This window comes from Cydia amplana, chromosome 21 (genome assembly GCF_948474715.1).
Source record: "Cydia amplana chromosome 21, ilCydAmpl1.1, whole genome shotgun sequence".
In the NCBI taxonomy this organism is placed as follows: domain Eukaryota; kingdom Metazoa; phylum Arthropoda; class Insecta; order Lepidoptera; family Tortricidae; genus Cydia; species Cydia amplana.
In genome coordinates, this window is record NC_086089.1 from 11,997,654 (window position 1) to 12,024,339 (window position 26,686).

Here is a 26,686-nt window from a genome sequence, read left to right on the forward strand (position 1 = left end):
AAATGTGTCCGCGCGTACGTTCACTACTTACAAAACAGGTCGAAACCTGCACGACGCGCACCTGCAAAACTCAAAATATAGGTATAGTTCCGCCGGCCGAATATCCGGCGGCCGGATACCGGATATTCGGCCAGTATCCAGGCCGGATATCCGGTATCCGGCCAAACAACTATCCGTTGCATCTCTAACTGATAGTTCCGCTACTCGATGCTAGATGTAGACACTGAAATAGTCTTTTTGGTACTAAAACTGATGTATGGAGTGAGCACTCTTGTCTTACTATATTTCTCTATGATTGAACGATTAGTTGGTCGATTGATCGCGAGATTAAGGCGAGTTCTCGTCGTCCACTTCCGCGATGGCCGTGTCGGCCTCCCAGCGCGCGCGTTCAGCCACCAGCGCCTGCAGAGTCTGCCGACAGATAAGATATAGATAAGATAAAGATAAGATAAAGATAAGATAAAGATAAGATAAAGATAAGATAAAGATAAGATAAAGATAAGATAAAGATAAGATAAAGATAAGATAAAGATAAGATAACGATAAGATAAAGATAAGATAAAGATAAGATAAAGATAAGATAAAGATAAGATAAAGATAAGATAAAGATAAGATAAAGATAAGATAAAGATAAGATAAAGATAAGATAAAGATAAGATAAAGATAAGATAAAGATAAGATAAAGATAAGGATAAGATAAGGATAAGATAAGGATAAGATAAGGATAAGATAAGGATAAGATAAGGATAAGATAAGGATAAGATAAAGATAAGATAAAGATAAGATAAAGATAAGATAAAGATAAGATAAGGATAAGATAAAGATAAGATAAAGATAAGATAAAGATAAGATAAAGATAAGATAAAGATAAGATAAAGATAAGATAAAGATAAGATAAAGATAAGATAAAGATAAGATAAAGATAAGATAAAGATAAGATAAAGATAAGATAAAGATAAGATAAAGATAAGATAAAGATAAGATAAAGATAAGATAAAGATAAGATAAAGATAAGATAAAGATAAGATAAAGATAAGATAAAGATAAGATAAAGATAAGATAAAGATAAGATAAAGATAAGATAAAGATAAGATAAAGATAAGATAAAGATAAGATAAAGATAAGATAAAGATAAGATAAAGATAAGATAAAGATAAGATAAAGATAAGATAAAGATAAGATAAAGATAAGATAAAGATAAGATAAAGATAAGATAAAGATAAGATAAAGATAAGATAAAGATAAGATAAAGATAAGATAAAGATAAGATAAAGATAAGATAAAGATAAGATAAAGATAAGATAAAGATAAGATTAAGATAAGATTAAGATAAGATTAAGATAAGATTAAGATAAGATAAAGATAAGATAAAGATAAGATAAAGATAAGATAAAGATAAGATAAAGATAAGATAAAGATAAGATAAAGATAAGATAAAGATAAGATAAAGATAAGATAAAGATAAGATAAAGATAAGATAAAGATAAGGTAAATATAAGATAAAGATAAGATAAAGATAAGATAAAGATGAGATAAAGATGAGATAAAGATAAGATAAAGATAAGATAAAGATAAGATAAAGATAAGATAAAGACAAGATAAAGATAAGATAAAGACAAGATAAAGATAAGATAAAGATAAGGATAAGATAAAGATAAGATAAAGATAAGATAAGATAAAATAAATTGAGCCTATATACGTCCCACTGCTGGGCACAGGCCTCCTCTCATGCGCGAGAGGGCTCGGGCTATAGTCCCCACGCTAGCCCAATGCGGATTGGGGACTTCACATACACCTTTGAATTTCTTCGCAGATGTATGCAGGTTTCCTCACGATGTTTTCCTTCACCGAAAAGCTAGTGGTAAATATCGAATGATATTTCGTACATAAGTTCCGAATAACTCATTGGTACGAGCCAGGATTTGAACCCGCGACCTCCGGATTGAAAGTCGGACGTCATATCCACTCGGCCACCACCGCTTAAAGATAAGATAAAAGATAAATTTATTGGGGCGTTATCTATGAAAAGGGACTGTTCAGCGGTGCGGAGTTTCTGTTTTTCTACCTCTACGAACCAGCTACAACCACCGCACCGGACCTCATTGTCGATGGCGCTTACGCCGCACGGCGTCGCGTGGCCGCGTATTTATATCGGAGCTTCGTTATGTATGACGTAAGCGCCATCGATAATAAGGTCCCTTTTCATAGATAACGTCACAATTTTGTAAGCAGAAACGTCTGCGAACGATGCTATTAAGCTTCGAAATAAATTGTGTCTCCCTCCGCGATTTCGTCGCTTTGCTACAGGTAGCTAAAAGTACATCCGTTCCACACCAATTTTGTGGCTAGCCATAAGCCGCACATGGCGCTGTCGCCACCTAGCGGCCATATCTGTCCTGATCGTAACAGACGCGTTTTGTTAGAGAGTGAGTCTTCTGTACCTAGTACTATTATTTATTCTGTGGTCAAGGGGACCCTAGCGACATCTACCGTAAGAGGGCGTTTTTTTTTGTTGTCCCAAACACTTTTTTTTTTCAAATTTGGGATTTTTTATGTTATTTCTACTCAGAATCACGAGCTCTTTCTATCCTAATAGGAGAAAAAAAGTGTCCCAAAATTTCCATACATTTTTCGATCTTTCCATTACGCGACCGCCATACAAAGTCTATGAAAAATGGTGACGGAATGGAAAAAAAAATCTTAGGACACTTTTTTTCTCCTATTAGGATAGAAAGAGCTCGTGATTCTGAGTAGAAATAACATAAAAAATCCCAAATTTGAAAAAAAAGTGTTCGGGACATTAAAAAAAAACGCCTAGCTATTAATGTTTACCTCGGGTTTGTCGATGAGTATGATCCTGTTCTCTATTTTGGGCGCGAGCTCGCACGACTGCTGTTCTAAGTCGTCGAGCGACGCGCGACGAGTCAACCTGCGCAGTAAGTTGACAATTTATATCAAGCAGACATGTTTGTAAGCGTTAATAATACAAATATAAGGTCAATGTAAATTCTAGAATGTTCATAACTTTGGGAACAAACCAAATTATTTTAGTAAATATTTAGATTTGTGTTTTTTTAAGTCGTCACACGTCACACTACTATACTTATATAAATTATAAACTGAAATAGATGTCATATATTAAAGAAAAAGTGTCGAAGCCCTCCAGTGGTGAAGGCCAGATTCGAACCGGCGTCTTTAGCAATCCGGGCTAACGGCTTAAATATAAACGGAAAACGAACGGCGGAAATTGGGACGGATTCCACCGTGGCGGGGTGGCCAAGGGGTTTAAGGCGTTAGTCCGGATTGCTAAAGACGCCGGTTCGAATCCGGCCTTCACCACTGGAGGGCTTCGACACTTTTTTAGGGTTCCGTACCCAAAGGGTAAAAACGGGACCCTATTACTAAGACTCCGCTGTCCGTCCGTCCGTCTGTCACCAGGCTGTATCTCACGAACTGTGATAGCTAGACAGTTGAAATTTTCACAGATGATGTATTTTTGTTGCCGCTATAACAACAAATACTAAAAACAGAATAAAATAAAGATTTAAGTGGGGATGCCATACAACATGCCCTATGGCTAAACATAGTGATACCTTATATATACAATTGTGTGATCTATGAAAACCTATGTTTACAAATAAATATATGATTTATGATTTATTTATGAACAAACGTGATTTTTGACTGTAGTTAAGCAACGTCGGGCGGGGTCAGTACTTGGATGGGTGACCGTTTTTTTGCTTGTTTTGCTCTATTTTTTGTTGATGGTGCGGAACCCTCCGTGCGCGAGTCCGACTCGCAAATGGCCGGTTTTTTTTTTAAATAGTACCTACGTAGCTCGTAGCTGGCATGTGTACCGCCGGCGGGACGAGATTCGTAGGCATAAATCCGAGCTCGCGCGGAGAGTTCATAGGCCTGGTTTTACTAAGTTACTCACTAGGCTCTAGACGCTTAAGCTTTGGATTCCTCCGAAAACGGTGCCGTAATATGACGGCCGTCATATAGCGGCCGCAAAAGACGGCCGTCTTTACGGTGGCGACATGTGGAAAGTACCACGGCGTCATAACACACCGTCAGCCACCAAAGTCAAAGCGGCAAATTTGAAAAATGTAGGCGCGAAGGGATAACGTCCCTTCCTACTGACAAGATTTGCTTGATCATCTATAATTTACTTGGAGGATGAAATATCATCAGAAGAGGAAAATAATCGTAGTACGGAATCATTTATTCAAATCTCGTGTCATTTATTCAAAATGGCGTCACCGCTATCTAATAAAACGTTCACGAAACTATCGACACCGTCATGACGGCCGTCATCTTACGTTACGTTGACAGTCAACGTAACGTAACGCCGTCTAGGAAACCGCGCCATCTTGTTTACATAGACAACGTTCTAGTGACGTCAGTCAACGCTATACAGTGTGTAAGTCCAATACGGGCAATAAATTAAACCAGATATAAGAATTTACCCGTCTAATCATTAATTAAGAAGTTTTTTAAAGTTACACTTAATACGACTCCGTAATTAATTTTTTTCACATGTACCAAGCAGCAATGTACTGCAAACATTAAGAAACAGAAGATGACATGACATTACGAGATACGAGCTTTTTATTGTAACTGCTAACAAACGTTGACAGTTACTTTAAAAAGCTCGTATCCCGTAACGTGTGGTGTATTACATTGCGGGCCGAATTATTTTGTATGGTTAAAATTTTCATTGCATTTCTAACTAAAATGTATCTCAATATACTTTTTAGGTCCTATGCTAACCACCGTTTAAATATTCGCCCGTATTGGATTTACACACTGTATAGCGGCCGTAATATGACGGCACCGTTTTCGGAGGAATCCAAAGCTTTACCGGTGGTGCGGGTGCGGGTGCGGGGGCGGCTCGGCGGCGGAGGAGGCGCGGCGCAGCGGCGGCGGCCCGTCCAGCTCCGACACGTCCAGCATCTTCACCAGGCTGTGTCTGCGGTACAATATATATTGGTCAAACCAAACCTTACTAGTGGCTCTGTGAGCTGTAGACCTCGCGAGCAGAGCTTAAAACTGAATAAATGTATGGCAAAAATATTTATTAAAATATAGGTATAGTACATGTAATATAAACAAAAAATTAAAAACTACATAAAGCTACAAACAAAAATTAAACGAATACGCTTAACCCGCGCTTGATAAATAAAAAATACAAGATTTTTAATTTTTTCAAAATAAAAAAATTCAATAAAAAACAACTATACGAAATTTAAGTATAAAAAAGCGGCCAAGTGCGAGTCGGACTCGTCCATGAAGGGTTCCGTATTTAGGCGATTTATGACGTATAAAAAAAAACTACTTACTAGATCTCGTTCAAACCAATTTTCGGTGGAAGTTTACATGGTAATGTACATCATATATTTTTTTTAGTTTTATCATTCTCTTATTTTAGAAGTTAGGGGGGGGGGACACACATTTTACCACTTTGGAAGTGTCTCTCGCGCAAACTATTCAGTTTAGAAAAAAATGATATTAGGAACCTCAATATCATTTTTGAAGACCTATCCATAGATATCCCACACGTATGGGTTTGATGAAAAAAAAAATTTTGAGTTTCAGTTCGAAGTATGGGGAACCCCAAAAATTAATTGTTTTTTTTCTATTTTTGTGTGAAAATCTTAATGCGGTTCACAGAATACATCTACTTACCAAGTTTCAACAGTATAGTTCTTATAGTTTCGGAGAAAAGTGGCTGTGACATACGGACGGACAGACAGACGGACAGACAGACGGACAGACAGACAGACAGACAGACATGACGAATCTATAAGGGTTCCGTTTTTTGCCATTTGGCTACGGAACCCTAAAAAATACAAAAAGTTATGTAGCAGTATACAGTTACTGGGGATGGAACCAGGGACCTCCCGATGCAAACAAAATAAGCGAACGTTTGCAAAATACGCCATTATAGTTCTTACTAAAGCTGACGAAATTTAGCTACTCATTCTCAAGTAAAAACTAAATATCGAAATATCGCCAAAACCAGCGATACAAATTTTCTGAATTTTTGGCCATTTAATCTATAAACATATCTCAAAAAGAAAAAACTCTTATGATACCGATACGACTATTTGTTTAGGCGGGAGCTATCACGACTCCGCCATTTTGAAAAATTTCCAAAAACCGGATCGACAAAAAAAAATTATTTAGTCATAGAATTCGGTCACAAAATTTCACGAAAATCGGTTAAGAATTGCGACCTGTAGAGGAGAACATCCGGACATACAAAAGCAAAATGCCCGAGTCAAAACGTAGACCTTCGCTTCGCTTCGGTCAATCAGTAAAAAAAGGCGCGAAATTCAAATATTCTATGGGACGATATCCCTTCGCGCCTACATTTTTCAAATTTGCCGCCTTTTTCTAGTGTCAAGATCTGGTTGACCGAGTATATTTCATTTCTCATGCTCTGAAAGAGGGTCATTGTTGTTCTAAAAGATGTGCAGAAAGTGATACGTTTCTGCACTAGAGCATTTAACTTTCCAATTACGATTTTTTAAGATAAACAATTGAAAGTTGGTTTTAAATGGATTTGTTATAAAATCTCCATTCTAATTTTTTACTCCCCATTCCATAAATAACGATTATTTTACCTAAATTGTTAATTGGAATGAAAGTCCCCTCGAATACGCATGCACTTTTGCAGTCATGTGTACACGACGTACCTGCGGCTGAAAGTGACTACAGTTCGTTTTTAGCATTAGAAAGAACTTGAAAGAAAATAAGCGATTTTGACATATCTTTTAATTGAAAAACACTTTTTAAACAAATTAATAACTATTACTTATTAAAGCAGAAGACTATAAAAGATCGTATTAGATTCATAATTGTTACATATTTACCGTTACTTATTTTTAAAATGTGTTTTTCAATTAAAAGACACATCAAGATTGTTTACCTTATTTCTAATGCTAAAAAACGAACTATAGCGACTGCCGATGCTTAGAAGCCCTCGCTCAGCGTAAGCAACGTTTTTAGCTAATATAAGACTTCTAGTACCTAATTGTCTTATTAAAAGTTACTTTTAATACCAACGACTAATTAAGAGTACAGCGAGCTGCAAAAATTAATTATATTCATAATGTGGGTATGCACTTTTGCAGCCATGTTAGGGTTGCCAGATGGTCGGGATTTGGCGGGATTCTCCCGATTTTTAGCATGTGTTCCCGATTCCCGACCAAGTGCAAATTGTCCCGAAAAACAGGTTCACGTTATAAAACAATGATTTCAAGTTCCGAACTGTCGTCGAGCGAGCGCGCGGGGCGTACGTGGCGAGAGATTATGCGGTGAGGGAGCGATGGTATTTTTTTCCCGACTTAAGTCCCAAAATCCCGAAAAAATTATATTTTTTCCCGATAATAGCGCCTTATGATCTGGCAACCCTAAGCCATGTGTACACGACGTACCTGCGGCTGAGGGTGACTAGCGACTGGCGGTGCTTAGAAGCCCTCGCTCGCCCGGAGCGCACGTTGATGGCTGCGAAGTGGTTCTGCACCGCCAGCCCGATCTCCGGGCACAGGTCTTCTGATACCTGTCAATAGTAGCAAAGAGAATAGAGTGACGACCGGTATGGCCTAGTGGGTAGTGACCACAGAACAAGTAGAATGGCGATGCGAGCAGGGTACGTGTCGCCGCCGGTTATGAGCAAACGCTCGCATGCTAGTACTCGCCCGCGCTGACCGAAAAACGTAAACATGCCTTTTGCGCCACAATAACGTTCAGATTAAGAAGCCAGACATCAAATCTGTCTAAAGGAGGCGTAACCATTCACCAGGTACACAAGTTTTTACTACCGTTGCGCGAGAAATGTGGAGAGGAACGAGCGGCGACACCGGTTCCGATACTAACTGCGCGCGATAGCCGTTCTAACCTCTTTAATATGTTCTGTGGTAGTGACCCTGCCTGTGAAGCCACGGTCCTGGGTTCGAATCCCGGTAAGTGCATTTATTTGTGTGATGAACACACATATTTGTTCTTGAGTCATGGCTGTTTTCTATGTATTTAAGTATTTGTATATTATATATATCGTTGTCTGAGTACCCAAGCCTTCTTGAGCTTACCGTGGGGCTTAGTCATTTTGTGTAAAAAATGTCCTATAATATTTATTTATTTTATAGAGAGTTACTGTCACAGTACATTTACTCCCATCTTTCGACAGAATATTAAAACTGTTAGAATAGAACGCTATTTGACTATGATCCTTATTCTTTCACTAATATGTGTCAATTTGTTAAATGTCAAAAATTATAAATATAAAGTCGATTAGCAATGTTTGTGTCAGGGGGGTGTCACTCCGCAGTTTAGGTACATTTGGCCGGCGCGCCCATCGGACAGGCGTATGGCAGTGGGCTGCCGCTCGGCGCGCACGATAGTCGTGTCACGCGGCGCTCGCGCAAAATTGAAAATACACAATGGCTTCGAAACTTACTTCCGTGAGAATCAGACATGCTATCTTCGGATAAAAAATGTATGTTTACATAATCAACGTTTGTAATTCCTACATATTTATCTTAAAAACAATAAATCAGTGGGTATAGGTATAAAAACTTGTCAAGTGATAACCCCGTGCCGACACTCACCACTCGGTCATAAAACTGCGGCGCGCAAAGGAGATTCACGGTTCGTGCGCGGTTATAAGTTTCAATTTTGCTCGCAGGCGGCGATATAGGTGTAATTTTATACCTCAACCTGACTTTTGTGAAGGAGTGAATTTTCTGTACGGTAGTACTATTAGTTATTCTGTGGTTTGGCTACGTATTACTTGGTTGTATAGTTCGTTTTTTTAGCATTAGAAAGAACTTGAAAGAAGGTAAGCGATCTTGACATGTCTTTTAATTGAAAAACGCTTTTTAAAAATCAGTAACTATTACTTATGAAAGCAGAAGAATATAAATGATCGTATTAGATTCATAATTGTTACATATTTACCGTAACTTATATTTAAAATGTGTTTTTCAATTAAAAGACACATCAAGATTGTTTACCTTATTTCTAATGTTAAAAAAAACGAACTATAACGGAATAATAAAGTTGCGTAGAAAGTAGCGCCATCTATTGGCGTATTGTTGAACTAAGATATCAGGTAGAAGGCTTTGGAAGGTCAAGAGGTTTATCTTGGGTGAACGTAGGCACGAGTTGGCATTTTTGTTGTTATGATGGTAGACTTGTCGAGCAGGTTTGCCAACTGGACTTCGAGGCGGGAGCGGTAAGGCTCCCCCGGCTGAGTTGAACAGACCGCGCTAGAGATCGGACCTGTGAAGTAATACATCGAGGTACTACGCCCACCCGCCATCGCTCATGCCTCCGTCATATATTATCTTATGTTAATTATTGTGTAATTTGTGATTAATTGTATACTGTTTTCTTTTTCTTATAATATTCTGTGTAAGTTAGCAGTGGTTTGATATTTATACTGTTATGCTGTATAACTTGTTTTAAATTAAAAATTAAGAACGGGTCACACGCAGTGGCGGATTTGCAGTCTTTGCCGCCCTAGGCTCAGACTCTGTAGCCGCCTCTTCAGCATCAGCACCCATCATATTGACTACATTTAGGTCAGGCAACGAAAAGGTGTAGAGGGAAATGCTTCTGACACACTTTTAACTTAGTAACTTTGTTTGGACTCGTTAGAAGGTGAAAATATCAAAAGTCCCCGGCCGTAGCCCTTGAGCGGGGGTGTTTGATTTGAAGGTTCCATTTTTCGGTTTTTCGCGTATAATATCTTAGAAACTATCTATGCGTCGTTGTGACATGATCATTACACAAAATGAAAGTTGATTAAATTTGCTACAAGTTTTATACAGTCGAGTTTTTCGATAGGTATCTTGTTTAGTTTTTGAGATAGCCGCTCTTGAATGTCTATAATTTTGCATTAAATTTCCATCAATAATACTCACGGTGCTCACGAGTCACCCGAAACCCGAAAGATTTTAACAGTGTAGCAGATCTGCGAAATCGACTCCACATTCGCGTTCGCGGCTTCGCGCTGCGATTCGCGCACGAGTGTGGAGGGCCCTATACAAGCCCCCCTCCAGACTATTGTGCGTGAATCGCGGCGCGACTTCGTCGAGCGAACATATCGCGACGTTGACGTATGACTCCACACTCGCAAACTTCTCGGTGATTTCGCAGTTTAGTTCGGGCCAAGATGGCTGAAAAGCATTAGCTGATCGAGTTTAACTGTTATTTATCTAAGGCATCATACTTGCTGTAGCTATTTTTCCATTTTGTTTTGTTGTAAAACCGTAAAATATAGCCGCTATATATAATAGAATTAATATTTATCTTGCAACTGATGAGCCAAAATAGTGTGTATTGTGGAGTCTTGAAGTTCGCGCTTCGCGCCTCCTTTGACGCTGGCCGAAAAACCGACAAAAAACGGGGAACAAGGCGCGAAGGCGTGAACAATCTGTGAAATCGACGCCACACTTGCGTTCGCGGCTTCGCGCCGCGATTCGCGCACAACTGTGCAGAGCCCTCAAGATATCGAAAAACTGTACTAAATAAGACTTGTAGCAAATTTAATCAGCTTTCATTTTGTACAATGATCAGTCGTTAGAACGCATAGTTTCCGAGATATAAGCTAAAAACCGAAAAATAGGACCTTCAAACCTCCCTCTGCCCCCGGCTCAAGGGCTACGGCCGGGGACTTTTGATATGTTCACCTCCTAACTAGTTGAAACAAAGTTACGAAGTCAAAAATTGTGTTCCAAGCATTTCCCTCTACTTATACCTTTTTTTGAGAATTCGTTGCCTGGCCTAATTTTAAGTTATTTTCACCTCAGCAGCTCGAACAAGGGTACTTTGATTCTTAAAAACAGTGAGCAAAATGCGATTTTGCTCACTGAGTGAGACAAAATGACATTCAAGTGACATTTATTGTCAAATGTCATTTCAACATGCGGGGTCTAATAAAAGTTCGAAATACTTGGGTTCTATTATCTCTGTCCCTTTCACACTGTTAGCAAAAAGAAACAGACAAAAAAAAGTTAAAACGACATTCAACAGTATATTCACGGTTTATAATAGACCCCCGAAAAACTTCAGACCGCATCGTTCCAAACCACGTACGAGTATGAATTCTTAATAATTAATAAATAAAAATAAAGTTTAAGATTTGATAAAAACTGATAAAATACTATATTTTAGGTATTTTATTGTACAATTCAAATAATGAACTCAAAAAATACACAGATCATCACGCAAAAATAATTATTTTACTTTTAAGAATTTCTACCATAGTTGACAAATAGTACGTATCCGCAATTCGGACCGTATCTTATAAAGATTTTTTTTACAAAAAAAAGTTTGAAGTGTCAGTTAATGTTTGTTATTTCTATATTATTTTAATGGAATTTATTATTACGTTTTGTTTTTGTGTTCCATTGCGGTAATTAAACTTAATTGTTTGTATATCTTAAGAAAACATGAGTGCAGGTATTAAGTGATGAACAAGGATTACATTTTTCAAGTTGTCTAATAGGTATGTTCTCACTGCGCTGAGGTGAAAAATGTTGTGTACTACACGAGATCAAAGTTATTTACATCTCGTGCGCTTTTGAGTCCCTTACTACGCTCAAGATTCTAAATTAGATTCACTCGCTACGCTCGTGAATCTATTATAGAATCTTTCGCTTGCACGGGACTCAAATTAAGCACTCGAAGAAATATCAAACTTTGATCACTTGTTGTACAAATAACTATTCTTGTTATCATCAGCGATTTTTTTGTCACAATTTGCCGCCCCTAATATCTCGCCGCCCTAGGCTCGTGCCTACTGTGCCTTATGGGAAATCCGCCACTGGTCACACGTATTTAAGTCTTACCAGTAGCCTGCAGCCGGGTAGCATGTTAAACCCATCGTTTCCCCTGTACAGGTAGTCTTTGACGGCGAGTCTGTATCGCTGTTCCCTCTGTAAGTACTCATCTCCGATCTTAACGACTTGCTCGGCGACGCGCGCGCCGGCGGGTTTAGTCGGGTCGAACGCGAACGATATGCCCGCCACCTGCAACACAGGTCAACACAGGCTGTAACATGTTACGACACAACACGCAACCATAGAGAAAAAAATACATAGATTGCTCACTCCATACATCAGTTTTAGTACCAAAAAGACTATTAGCATCTGGCATCGAGTAGCGGAACTATCAGTACTGCTACTTGACAATAGATGTAGCATGGACCGGAAAGTTTTATGCTGTTGAGATAAGACTTTCCGGTCGGTGCTACATCTATTGTCAAGTAGCAGTACTGATAGTTCGGCTACTCGATGCTAGATGTAGACACCGAAATTAATAGTTTGGATGATGTATGGAGTGAGCACTCTTGTCTTATTATATTTCTCTATGACGCAACACACATAGCAACATGCAACAATATGCGGTTAAACCGTTAACCCATTGCCAAAATGTACCGGTAACCATGGTAACTTCAGATTTAATCGGTTAACCCCGGGTTACTGGAATGGTGCAAGTGGGAATAAGTAATATGTATAATGCCAATTATTTAGCATGTTAGGTTTAGCTGTTAGTGCTGATTAATTTAAATAAATAAATGAAATGAAAAATATTCCCCCCAAATAAAAAAACACGGGTACTAACAGCATATCAGTGATAAAAACTAACCTGCCTTTTACACTCGGCTTTTGTGTTAATTTTTTTTTTATTTGATTAAGAATAAGAATAATTTATTAAGAAAACCTTATTGCTAATGTTACATAATGCGTGAACTTTTACATATTACGTACATTGTTACATGCGCCTGAACTAGGAATATAATCCTGTATCTCAGGCAAAGAGATAATATACTAATTTAATGATCAATATAGCAAATTAAAATCATGAACAAGAGACATAAATAGGTATTGAGATATCTTACACTTTGTAACCAAGTATTGCTGTGTCAGTGTCTATAATATATTGGATTAAAACAAATTCATTTTTATTGTTATCGATTTAAACAAATAATACTTCAATTATTTTATACAGGGGTGGCAATACAACTAATGTAGCCGTTATTTTGCATCTAAAAAAAGAAGTAATCATGCCTATAATTATTTCCTTTAGCTATAAATTGATAAGTTTCCATGAATAGATTCCTGAAACTGACCCTTAAGGAAAATCAAATTAAAACAATTAATGTTTACAATGCCAATCGATGTTATAGATTAACTTACTTGTGGAAACCGACCCTCCAGGCTCAGGTACTGGCCGACTGAGTTCTCTAAGGCTTGAAGTATGACAGCCCCTGTTGCCTCCACGACCACTATCGGGTCCCGCATGGGGATAATGGACCCCAGGTCTCTCAGGGTGCACCTAGTGCACAACTAACTTACTTGTGGAAACCGACCCTCCAGGCTCGGGTACTGGCTGACTGAGTTCTCTAAGGCTTGAAGTATGACAGCCCCTGTTGCCTCCACGACCACTATCGGGTCCCGCATGGGGATAATGGACCCCAGGTCTCTCAGGGTGCACCTAGTGCACAACTAACTTACTTGTGGAAACCGACCCTCCAGGCTCGGGTACTGGCTGACTGAGTTCTCTAAGGCTTGAAGTATGACAGCCCCTGTTGCCTCTACGACCACTATCGGGTCCCGCATAGGGATGATAGACCCCAGGTCTCTCAGGGTGCACCTAGTGCACAACTAACTTACTTGTGGAAACCGACCCTCCAGGCTCGGGTACTGGCTGACTGAGTTCTCTAAGGCTTGCAGTATGACAGCCCCTGTTGCCTCTACGACCACTATCGGGTCCCGCATGGGGATAATGGACCCCAGGTCTCTCAGGGTGCACCTAGAGCACAACTAACTTACTTGTGGAAACCGACCCTCCAGGCTCGGGTACTGGCTGACTGAGTTCTCTAAGGCTTGAAGTATGACAGCCCCTGTTGCCTCTACGACCACTATCGGGTCCCGCATGGGGATAATGGACCCCAGGTCTCTCAGGGTGCACCTAGAGCACAACTAACTTACTTGTGGAAACCGACCCTCCAGGCTCGGGTACTGGCTGACTGAGTTCTCTAAGGCTTGAAGTATGACAGCCCCTGTTGCCTCTACGACCACTATCGGGTCCCGCATGGGGATAATGGACCCCAGGTCTCTCAGGGTGCACCTAGTGCACAACTAACTTACTTGCGGAAACCGACCCTCCAGGCTCGGGTACTGGCTGACTGAGTTCTCTAAGGCTTGAAGTATGACAGCTCCTGTTGCCTCTACGACCACTATCGGGTCCCGCATAGGGATGATAGACCCCAGGTCTCTCAGGGTGCACCTAGTGCACAACTAACTTACTTGTGGAAACCGACCCTCCAGGCTCGGGTACTGGCTGACTGAGTTCTCTAAGGCTTGCAGTATGACGGCCCCTGTCGCCTCCACTAGCGGGTCCATGGGGATAATGGACCCCAGGTCTCTCAGAGTGCACCTAGTGCACAACTAACTTACTTGTGGAAACCGACCCTCCAGGCTCGGGTACTGGCTGACTGAGTTCACCAAGGCTTGCAGTATGACCCGTCGCCTCCACTAGCGGGTCCATGGGGATAATGGACCCCAGGTCTCTCAAGGTGCACCTAGTGCACAACTAACTTACTTGTGGAAACCGACCCTCCAGGCTCGGGTACTGGCTGACTGAGTTCTCTAAGGCTTGCAGTATGACCCGTCGCCTCCACTAGCGGGTCCATGGGGATAATGGACCCCAGGTCTCTCAGGGTGCACCTAGTGCACAACTAACTTACTTGTGGAAACCGCCCCTCCAGGCTCGGGTACTGGCTGACTGAGTTCTCTAAGGCTTGCAGTATGACCCGTCGCCTCCACTATCGGGTCCCGCATGGGGATAATGGACCCCAGGTCTCTCAGGGTGCACCTAGTGCACAACTAACTTACTTGCGGAAACCGACCCTCCAGGCTCGGGTACTGGCTGACTGAGTTCTCTAAGGCTTGCAGTATGACCCGTCGCCTCCACTAGCGGGTCCATGGGGATAATGGACCCCAGGTCTCTCAGGGTGCACCTAGTGCACAACTAACTTACTTGTGGAAACCGACCCTCCAGGCTCGGGTACTGGCTGAGTTCTCTAAGGCTTGCAGTATGACCCGTCGCCTCCACTAGCGGGTCCATGGGGATAATGGACCCCAGGTCTCTCAGGGTGCACCTAGTGCACAACTAACTTACTTGTGGAAACCGACCCTCCAGGCTCGGGTACTGGCTGACTGAGTTCTCTAAGGCTTGCAGTATGACCCGTCGCCTCCACTAGCGGGTCCATGGGGATAATGGACCCCAGGTCTCTCAGGGTGCACCTAGTGCACAACTAACTTACTTGTGGAAACCGACCCTCCAGGCTCGGGTACTGGCTGACTGAGTTCTCTAAGGCTTGCAGTATGACCCGTCGCCTCCACTAGCGGGTCCATGGGGATAATGGACCCCAGGTCTCTCAGGGTGCACCTAGTGCACAACTAACTTACTTGTGGAAACCGACCCTCCAGGCTCGGGTACTGGCCGACTGAGTTCTCTAAGGCTTGAAGTATGACAGCCCCTGTTGCCTCTACGACCACTATCGGGTCCCGCATGGGGATAATGGACCCCAGGTCTCTCAGGGTGCACCTAGTGCACAACTAACTTGCGGAAACCGACCCTCCAGGCTCGGGTACTGGCTGACTGAGTTCTCTAAGGCTTGCAGTATGACAGCCCCTGTCGCCTCAACGACCACTATCGGGTCCCGCATGGGGATAATGGACCCCAGGTCTCTCAGGGTGCACCTAGTGCACAACTAACTTACTTGTGGAAACCGACCCTCCAGGCTCGGGTACTGGCTGACTGAGTTCTCTAAGGCTTGAAGTATGACGGCCCCTGTTGCCTCTACGACCACTATCGGGTCCCGCATGGGGATAATGGACCCCAGGTCTCTCAGGGTGCACCTAGTGCACAACTAACTTACTTGTGGAAACCGACCCTCCAGGCTCGGGTACTGGCTGACTGAGTTCTCTAAGGCTTGCAGTATGACCCGTCGCCTCCACTAGCGGGTCCATGGGGATAATGGACCCCAGGTCTCTCAGGGTGCACCTAGTGCACAACTAACTTACTTGTGGAAACCGACCCTCCAGGCTCGGGTACTGGCTGACTGAGTTCTCTAAGGCTTGCAGTATGACCCGTCGCCTCCACTAGCGGGTCCATGGGGATAATGGACCCCAGGTCTCTCAGGGTGCACCTAGTGCACAACTAACTTACTTGTGGAAACCGACCCTCCAGGCTCGGGTACTGCCTGACTGAGTTCTCTAAGGCTTGCAGTATGACCCGTCGCCTCCACTAGCGGGTCCATGGGGATAATGGACCCCAGGTCTCTCAGGGTGCACCTAGTGCACAACTAACTTACTTGTGGAAACCGACCCTCCAGGCTCGGGTACTGGCTGACTGAGTCTCTAAGGCTTGCAGTATGACCCGTCGCCTCCACTAGCGGGTCCATGGGGATAATGGACCCCAGGTCTCTCAGGGTGCACCTAGTGCACAACTAACTTACTTGTGGAAACCGACCCTCCAGGCTCGGGTACTGGCTAACTGAGTTCTCTAAGGCTTGAAGTATGACAGCCCCTGTTGCCTCCACGACCACTATCGGGTCCCGCATGGGGATAATGGACCCCAGGTCTCTCAGGGTGCACCTAGTGCACAACTAACTTACTTGTGGAAACCGACCCTCCAGGCTCGGGTACTGGCTGACTGAGTTCTCTAAGGCTTGAAGTATGACAGCCCCTGTTGCCTCTACGACCACTATCGGGTCCCGCATGGGGATAATGGACCCCAGGTCTCTCAGGGTGCACCTAGTGCACAACTAACTTACTTGTGGAAACCGACCCTCCAGGCTCGGGTACTGGCTGACTGAGTTCTCTAAGGCTTGCAGTATGACCCGTCGCCTCCACTAGCGGGTCCATGGGGATAATGGACCCCAGGTCTCTCAGGGTGCACCTAGTGCACAACTAACTTACTTGTGGAAACCGACCCTCCAGGCTCGGGTACTGGCTGACTGAGTTCTCTAAGGCTTGCAGTATGACAGCCCCTGTTGCCTCTACGACCACTATCGGGTCCCGCATGGGGATAATGGACCCCAGGTCTCGCAGGGTAAAGTCTCCTGCCGGGTGCACCTAGAGAAGGAAAAACTTTTGGTAACTAACATAGCCCGGTTTTTCGAGGCCGAAAACTATTATTTACTAGCGACCCGCCCTGGCTTCGCACGGGTAAACCTTAAGAAACTATACACCTAAACCTTCCTCAAGAATCACTCTATTGATAGGTGAAAACCGCATGAAAATCGGTTCAGTAGTTTTTGAGTTTATGTATGTATGTATGTAAACACTTTACATAAAACAGGTTAAGATACAATTAAAAGTATACAATGTACAAAGGCGAACTTATCCCTATAAGAGATCTCTTCCAGTCAACCTTTGAGCAATTGAGAGTAGACAAATGAAAGTTTATCGCGGACAAACATACAAACAGACACGCGGCGGTGGACTTTGTTTTATAAGGTGTGACATGACATGAATAGACTGTAATATGTGACGTTATCTATGAAAAGGGACCTTATCGTCGATGGCGCTTACGCCATTATTAACGATATAAATACAATGCCGCGCGACGCTGTGCGGCGTAAGCGCCATCGACAATAAGGTCCCTTTTCATAGATAATGCCCCATATTCGCATGCTCAATTTTATGTCACAATCTACATATATGCCATGTATTCTGGGAAATAAATAATTGTATTAAGCTTCGAATAAATTTAACAATGTATAATTTTTTGGCAAAAAATCATTTTTGGTACAAGCTTTTATCGCTGACCGTATTTTTCTTTCCACAGGCAACTAATACTCATCGAGACAATTCTAAAAACCCCAAACACAATTAGGTTGCGTTGTTTTATCACAGAGTTCCTATGGCCACCCTCTGTCTCCATCATCAGATCAGCTCGATGGTACCAAAATATTGCATTGTCACCCGACTTACATATGTATGCAAATTTTCAGCTTCATTAGAAGTCAGGAAGTGGGTCAAATTTAACTTGTAAGATTTGACCCGTACAAACATATTACATAAGTACATATGTAGTTACATAAAGTCATGGACTAACCTATAGGTTAGTCCATGATAAAGTCTATTTTTTTATTCGGTAGACTGAAATGACAGTTAATAGTATGAACATGAAATGTTATTTCATACTATTAACTGTCATTTCGGTCTACCGAATAAAAAAATAGACTTTAGGTACATTGCAAGTTAATAATAAAACCGGACATGTGCGAGTCGGACTCGCCCACCGAGGGTTCCGTATTTGTTGTTACAGCGGCAACAGAAATACATCATCTGTGAAAATTACAACTGTTTAGCTATGACGGGTCATGAGACTCATGAGATACAGCTGGTGACAGACAAAATCAAAATCAAAAAATCAAAAATATCTTTATTTGCTAGAATATGGTACAAGGCAAAATCTTATGGTTAAGTTTACGTCCATGCATATTCAACCTGCATGCAGGCGTGCAAATTATTTACACCTTCATTATTATTCAATAACATGTCACTACAAATTCTAAACTAAAATATAATATTAAAATGACAAACAACTACATACGAATACTGGATAAAATATTAATCTAAATTACGAACAATTACAATTTCACTATTATCTAAATTTCACATGTCAAATACTCTTTAACGCTATAAAAACATTTGTCTTGTAGCCATTTTGATAATTTAGTTTTAAATGAAGTATTATTTTCTAATTTTAAGTGTTCCGGCAGGCTATTGTAAAGGACTATACACATGTAGTAGCAGTTTTTTTTATAAATGGCTGTTTGGCAGGAAGGTTGATGTAAAAGGTTTTGATATTGTGCCCGTGTATGTCTTGTACTAAAATCGCAACGATTGACAAAGTGAGAGGGGTTGTTCTTAACGTGGAGACATGCGTCTCTGATATAGAGACACGGAAGTGGAAGAATATTAAATTTCTTAAATAGAGGTCTGCAGCTCTCTAGAAACCATGCGTTATCTAGCGCTCTTATACATCGTTTTTGAATTATAAATGCCCGGTCGGAGTCCACGGAATTTCCCCATAACAGTAATCCATAGTTCAACACCGAGGAGACGTAACCATGATATGCTATTATGGCCGCATCAACTGACACCGTTTGCCTTAGTTTTTTGAGCGCAAAGATAAATCGGTCTAGTTTTTTGCAAACTTGATCAACATGAATTTTCCAGTTTAAATGAGTATCGATATTAAAACCCAAAAACGTAACCCTGTCGACCATCTCTATAATTAAATTATCATATTTGATTTGTAACGGCAATGGACTTGAATTATAAGAACAGAAATTCATGGCTTGAGTTTTTGTTATATTAATTTTAAGATTGTTCTTTTCAAACCATTGAATTGCATCTGCTAATGTATTGTTCGCTATTGATTCAAGACTGGTATGATTCTTGCTATCGTCTTTTATTATAAGAGTAGTGTCGTCAGCGAAAATTATGCAATCTTGTATTATGGCCTTTGGGAAATCATTAATTGCTATTAAGAATAGCAGCGGTCCGAGAATGCTTCCTTGAGGGACACCAGTTTTGTTCATCAATACACCGGACCTATATTTTTTTCTTATAAGGGTGGTATCATTTATTCTAGCTATTTTTTCAATTTCCGTGTATTGCGTTCTTCCCCTTACATAACTTTCTATCCAGTCAAGCGCTTTACCTCTTATTCCGCATGTTTCTAACTTTTTTGTAAGTATTGAATGGTCAACAATATCGAACGCTTTACTTAGATCTAAAAAAAGAGCCATTATTGGGTGTTTGCTATTTAAACATTCTGTAACAGTTTTTACTAAATTAAACCCGGCCAGTGTAGTTGATTTTCCTTTCCGGAACCCGAATTGCTTTGATGTTAAAATGTTGTATTTGTCAAGAAATTCATTTAGTCTATTTAATATACATTTTTCAAATACTTTGGACAAAATAGGTATCATGGTTATGGGTCTATAATTGGCTGGGTCTGACTTGTCCCCCTTCTTAAACAGTGGCTTCACTATCGATAGTTTTAATTCAGCGGGAAAGACTCCATCCGTAAAAGATAAATTAATTACATGTGATAGCGGTCGGCAGATTGTGTCAGCACATAACTTAAGAACCATTGTTGTAATCTCATCATGACCTGTTGTTCTGGTGTTCTTTAAGGACATAATAATTTTATAAACTTCCTGCTCTTTTGTAGGCCTCAAGAAGATCGTTTTTGTGTTGTACAAGGAGCTATCCAGTTTTACATCAGATGGTTTTGACCGTTTAATATCTGTTTGATCTATGAGATATTTGTTAAAGCAGTTACATATTTCACCCGGATCTCTGTGAGATTTATTTTCAAAATTTATGTGATTAATTTCGTGTTTGAAAAGGTCATTTGATATGGACGTTGAAATTGTTTTCCAAGTTGCGCGACATTTATTTTTGTTACTTTGTATGAACTTATTATTGCAAATCTGCTGTGCTCTACGTTTACACGATTTAAACACACGATTGTAATGGTCAAACTTAAGTTTGCTTGTTTTATTGCTACTCCCAGATGTTCTATATTTGAAATATAAGTTCCGTTTGGTTTTACTAGACTTTTTTAAACCTGGCGTTAACCACTTAATTTTCCTAGGTCGATTATTTATTTTTACTTTGATAATTGGAAAGCATAATTTGTAAAATAAAATGAAGATATCGTAGAAATTTTTAAATGCTTCTGGAGCCGATTGTGACTTGTAAACATCATTAAAAGATAACATTGAGATATAATTGGAAAACTTTTGCAGATTATCCTTACTGTAGTCTCTTTTATATTCGAACCATGTGGTTATTGCCCTTTGTTTATATGCATTCACTTCTAATATTTGCGCTGTTTCATGGTCTGATAATCCTAGGTATGCTAGTTCTGAGTCTGCATTTTTAATATTACACGCTATTTGGTCTATACACGAGTTTTGTCTGGTTGGAGACTTTATGTGTGTTTTAAAATCATAACTGTGCAATATACCTAATAGTTCTTTTGTAGTTAGATCATCTTTCAGTATGTCCAAATTCCAATCACCGCAAATTATAATTTTTTTTCGTTTATATTTTTCCGTAGTAAAGTGAAGTAATTTTTCCAAACTATTCATAAATAATTGTATATGCGATTTATCTCTATAAGGTACTCTGTATATACAAAAAACTAGGATATTTAGGCCAGTTACTTCTACGCCACAGCATTCAAAATTGAATTTCATTGCTAACTCTGTTGGAATAGGTACTGGTTTGAAATTGAACATTTTGTGGACTAAAATACAAGTTCCCCCTCTACTATTTTCCCTACCAAAAGATGCAGCCAATTGATAGTTGCTCAATTTAATATTGCTTTCGGACCCTTTCTTAACAAAAGTCTCGCTAAAACATATGATATCGACCTCTTTGCCCTTGTTGGATAACTCTTTTAAAGCTAATTCAATTGTGTCCAATTTATTACAAAGACCTGCAATGTTTTGATGTAAAGTTCTAATTGTACTTAAAATTACGCTAGATTTAAGAGTCCTGTCAGTTTCATTACTATCATTAGTGTCTAGAAAACTATTGGCTACGAAATAAACTATTTGAATTTTCCGTCAGACAGACGGACAGTGGATTCTTAGTATGTAATAGGGTATGGAACCCTAAAAAGCTTGTAATAAAAAGTTAAGTATCTACACTCACGCTCCGCAATTGTTACGCCATATAGGGTTCTAGCTAAATTGGACACTCCATAGCGTAAGTATGGTACAACCAATTTAGATAGGACCCTACTGTAGTTTACACCAGGGATGTTGCGGATGCCGATTTTTTGACATCCGCGGATGCGGATGCGGATTTTTAAAGGCTCACATCCGCGGATGCGGATGCGGATGTCAAGATAGGTACATAAAAAACGTCAAATATTACATTTTAGTCATTTTTATTTCAAAAAACCGGCCAAGTGCGAGTCGGACTCGCGTTCCAAGGGTTCCGTACATTAAGTCCCACTCACGCTTGACTGCTAATTTCTAATAGGTTTTTTTGGCTAATGACTAAATTACCTAGCAGTCTAGCACTTACGCCTATGCTAAGACGTTCCTGTACCGAACTGTTCCACATCCGCATCCGCATTAAATCCGCATCGATTTTATGCGGATGCGGATGTTGAAAATAATGCGGAAGTTCCGCGGTTGCGGATGCGGATGCGGATATTCGCAACATCCCTGGTTTACACGGTTAAAATTAAATAATACCTGATCAGATCTAAAAGTGCCCGAGTTAAGCAGCACCAGGTCGGCTCCCGTGGCCGCCAGCAGCACGTCGCAGATCCAGTTGCCGAGGTTGCACTCCTGCCGTCGGATGCAGGAGAACCTTCCTTCTAGAGGGACGCAGAACTTGCCCAGAACTTCGTCCATTTTGCCTTCGATCATTGCTGCGAAATTCAACGTATTATAATAGTTATTTGTACAAGAAGAGATCAAAGTTTGATATTTCTTCGAGTGCTTATTTTGAGTCCCGTGCAAGCGAAAGATTCTATACTTCTAATTTAGAATCTTGAGCGTAGTAAGGGACTCAAAAGCGCACGAGATGGAAATAACTTTGATCTCGTGTAGTTCACAAAACTTTTCACCTCAGCAGTGAGAACATATTAGAGAACCCGAAAAATGTATTCCTTCTTCATCACTTACCTCTATTCACTCATGTTTTCTTAAGATATACCAACAATTACATTTTCACCTCAGCAGCTCGAACAAGGGTACTTTGCTACTTAAAAACAGTGAGCAAAATCGCATTTTGCTCACTGAGTGAGCAAAATTGCATTTTGCTCATTTTGTCTCACTCAGTGAGCAAAATGCGATTTTGCTCACTGTTTTTAAGTAGCAAAGTACCCTTGTTCGAGCTGCTGAGGTGAAAAATGTATTCCTCCTCTATTCACTCATGTTTTCTTAAGATATACCAACAATTAAGTTTTCACCTCAGCAGCTCGAACCCCTGGTACTTTGCTACTTAAAAACAGTGAGCAAAATCGCATTTTGCTCATTTTGTCTCACTCAGTGAGCAAAATGCGATTTTGCTCACTGTTTTTAAGTAGCAAAGTACCCTTGTTCGAGCTGCTGAGGTGAAAAATAATTTAACTTATAATAGTGTAGGGTAGGGTAGGGGGGGTAGGGGAGCGTTCAAGTATTACGTAACGCAATTTTTGGGCATTTTTGATGAAGTTTTGTCTAAAAATAACTGCTGTTTACGTTTCTCTATTAATCTTCTGGTGCTTTATTTCTTGCATGGTGTAAAATAATTTCTTTTAAATACAGTCAAATACCCGATTCTTTTTGGTATTAAAAAACTCGTCTTTGACTTGGGTTAACGGTTTACCGCTTAACCCCGGGTCAGTGGGATGGTGCAAGCGGCGCTTACCTGAGTACTTGTCTGTCTTGGCCTTAAGCACGGGGTCCTCGGGGAATGCGCTCGTGACATGGACATCGGCAATGTCGACACGGGTCGAATCGGGCCCGAAGCTGATATTAATCTTAGAGAACTGGCGGAAGTCTGTGCCACTCTTGACTATGTATTTGTTGTTTACCTGATGTGGGTAAAAATAAGTTAAATATTAATGCAATTTTCTGCCGCCAGAGTGCAGCACTAGCACCCTTCGTAAACCATAGCCTCCTAAGGCCCAATTACAGTACTTCTTCAGTTCGATGTAATTTAAACCATGTTAATTGGAACAGAGTCGCTTTTGCTTTGTTTCGTTTAATTTTCCAAATGAAACGAATACGTACGTACGGGCCACGTGAAATGTATGCGTAACGTAAAAATAGCCATGTCAGATAAACATCAGTCCATACCATAGACTAGGAATCCTCTAGACGGAGTTTAGAGCAATTATTTCATGAAACCGATGCTGCCAAAAATACGGGGGTGCGGGGGACGAGGTGAGCGAGTTCAAGTTCAAACACACGGGCCAATCACGGCACGGGATTCTGACACTTTGACTCGAAGATGGAGTAAAACTACCGTATATAGTGGCAGAGGGGGTAGCGTTACTATGCTCAGTCTAGAGGATGTCTTGTCTGTGGTCCATACATTGTGTATGACCATTGGCCGCCTATTTTCGACAGAGTTTAATGGCTACTCCGTTTGGTTGTACCCTCTAACCCCTTTATTCATAAACGCGCTACAAACCCCAATTAGCTAATAATCGTTTGTCCTTATCTGTCATTCTGACTAATGTATTTATAAGAAAGGGATAAACATAATTTAACTAAATCAGGCCCTTAAAGTTTAGTCTATTACGGCGGTTAGTCTATTACCAATAAAGAATGAGTATGAGTATGAGAGATGACATTAAATAATATCGTCTCACCTCAATAACCTCATAAAAGTGGTCGTGCCCGCCCAGTATGAGGTCTATCTCAGTGTTGCGTAAATAGCTTCATTATCTAACCTCAATAACCTCATAAACGTGGTCGTGCCCGCCCAGTATGAGGTCTATCTCAGTGTTGCGTAAATAGCTTCATTATCTAACCTCAATAACCTCATAAACGTGGTCGTGCCCGCCCAGTATGAGGTCTATCTCAGTGTTGCGTAAATAGCTTCATTATCTCACCTCAATAACCTAATAAACGTGGCCGTGACCTCCCAGTATGAGGTCTATCTCAGTGTTGCGTAAATAGCTTCATTATCTCACCTCAATAACCTCATAAACGTGGTCGTGCCCGCCCAGTATGGGGTCTATCTCAGTGTTGCGTAAATAGCTTCATTATCTCACCTCAATAACCTCATAAACGTGGTCGTTCCCGCCCAGTATGAGGTCTATCTCAGTGTTGCATAAATAGCTTCATTATCTCACCTCAATAACCTCATAAACGTGGTCGTGCCCGCCCAGTATGAGGTATATCTCCGTGTTGCATAAATAGCTTCGTTATCTCACCTCAATAACCTCATAAACGTGGTCGTGCCCGCCCAGTATGAGGTCTAGCTCAGTGTTGCGTAAATAGCTTCATTATCTCACCTCAATAACCTCATAAACGTGGTCGTGCCCGCCCAGTATGAGGTCTATCTCAGTGTTGCCCTCCGCCAGTTTTATATCGTTCGGGGTCCGCATGTGTGTGAGGGCTATCACGTACTCGCAACCCTGTGGACAAAAAAAAAACTTTTATTAAAATATCTGGGAGACTCAACTTTGCTTGGAAAACATATTAAAACTTACAAATGCGCGTTTTCCCAGTGATAAGACCTAGCTAGATCGATTTCTCGCCCCCGAAACCCCCCATATAGCAAAGCAAAGTTCATCGAAATCTTTAGGGCCCGGCCACATGTGCGCGGTGCGGCGCCGCCGCCGCCTCGCGGCGCGGCACCGCAGAAATCTGCGGCGCCGCAAACCGCTCTGCGGCGACGCCCGCCGCAACGCAAAATTTTGCGGTGCCGCGCCGCGGCGCCGCAAAGCGGTGCGCGTCGCCGCGCGCGGTGCCGCGCGCGGTGCCGCAGCGCGGTGCGCGGCGCCGCGCGCGGTGCCGCAAAGCGGTGAGTTTCGCCGCGCGCGGTGCCGCCAAGCGGCGTGCGGCGCCGCGTGCGATGCCACGCTGCATAGTAAAGAATAAAATTCGACTACCAGTTGTTTAATCAGACATGGATCCCTTCACACGTGTTCTGCTCTTGCTGTTGTTATAGCGATAGCGGTTCGCCAAAAAACGCTGTAAATGGTGTTAAAGGTATCAAAATCGGTACGATTGATCTTTAGGACATTTGAAACAATTTGACCCGAAGCACCAACAAATAAAAAAACGAGAGGAGTTATGACGTCATCTTTTTTTGTATGAAATTAAAAAAAAATTGTTTAGAAACCTATCGTGTGTAGTATTAAACGAAAGGGCTTTCTAAGACGATTCCAAAAATATATCACATCATTACATTTGAGTAATTTTTTTTTAATTATAATAAAAATATTTTTTAAAACATACCAAGTTTGGGTTTCTCCAGATACAATACCGTTAAAAATTTTTTTGTTAAATATACCTCAAATTATACCTAATATCCTCATATCTAATTCTAATAAAGCAATTTTGAAAATATTTACATTTAGTATATTTGTTTTAATTTTTTCTACTCCCGTACCTTTATTTGTCATTTAAAAGGTCATCTCATACACCTTTAAACCCCTATGTTATAGTTGTCAAGACAAGTCTTTAGTCTATTCCCCAAAAAAGTATTTGTGCATACACGCAGTATCTTTTTGGTACTTTTACGATACTTCGTGTAATCACCACTTAAAAAATATTGTATTAAATACATTGTTGCCAACCTAATTTTAATTGATTGATGAGTACTAAGTGCATTGCTGCTAATTTACAAAATATTCATTAGGTTCTATAGTAGAAACAATAAAATTCCTTCAGAAGTCAGAAACGCGCATGTGACACCCGTAATATAGCAAGATCCATAGACTACGAACACCGCTTAGCGTTGCTTGTTAGTCTCCATAGGCTACTGTGGCCAAAATCGAGAAAAAAAAACTATCCAAAATTGTAATTTAACTAAGAGCAAGTACCAGGGCCTCACGAGTTACTAGAAGGTGTCGCTGACCATCCGGCCGTGGGGCGCGGGGCGCGGTGGCCGGG

General features: G+C 41.0%; 1 protein-coding gene across 1 annotated transcript in view; it reads right to left on the reverse strand.

Annotated features, from left to right (window-relative positions):
• Positions 1–310: 310 nt before the first annotated feature.
• Positions 311–26,686, reverse strand: part of LOC134657968 (snake venom 5'-nucleotidase) — a 41,094-nt gene continuing 14,718 nt past the window's right edge. Inside the window, exons 7-15 of the mRNA XM_063513574.1 lie at positions 25,081–25,203; positions 23,484–23,649; positions 22,322–22,500; positions 17,004–17,159; positions 11,862–12,041; positions 7,443–7,567; positions 4,865–4,972; positions 2,833–2,929; positions 311–411 (exon numbers count right to left, since the gene is read on the reverse strand). Coding sequence (XP_063369644.1) covers positions 328–411; positions 2,833–2,929; positions 4,865–4,972; positions 7,443–7,567; positions 11,862–12,041; positions 17,004–17,159; positions 22,322–22,500; positions 23,484–23,649; positions 25,081–25,203 — 1,218 coding nt within the window. The 3' untranslated portion in view covers positions 311–327. The remainder of the gene's footprint in view (positions 412–2,832; positions 2,930–4,864; positions 4,973–7,442; positions 7,568–11,861; positions 12,042–17,003; positions 17,160–22,321; positions 22,501–23,483; positions 23,650–25,080; positions 25,204–26,686) is intronic.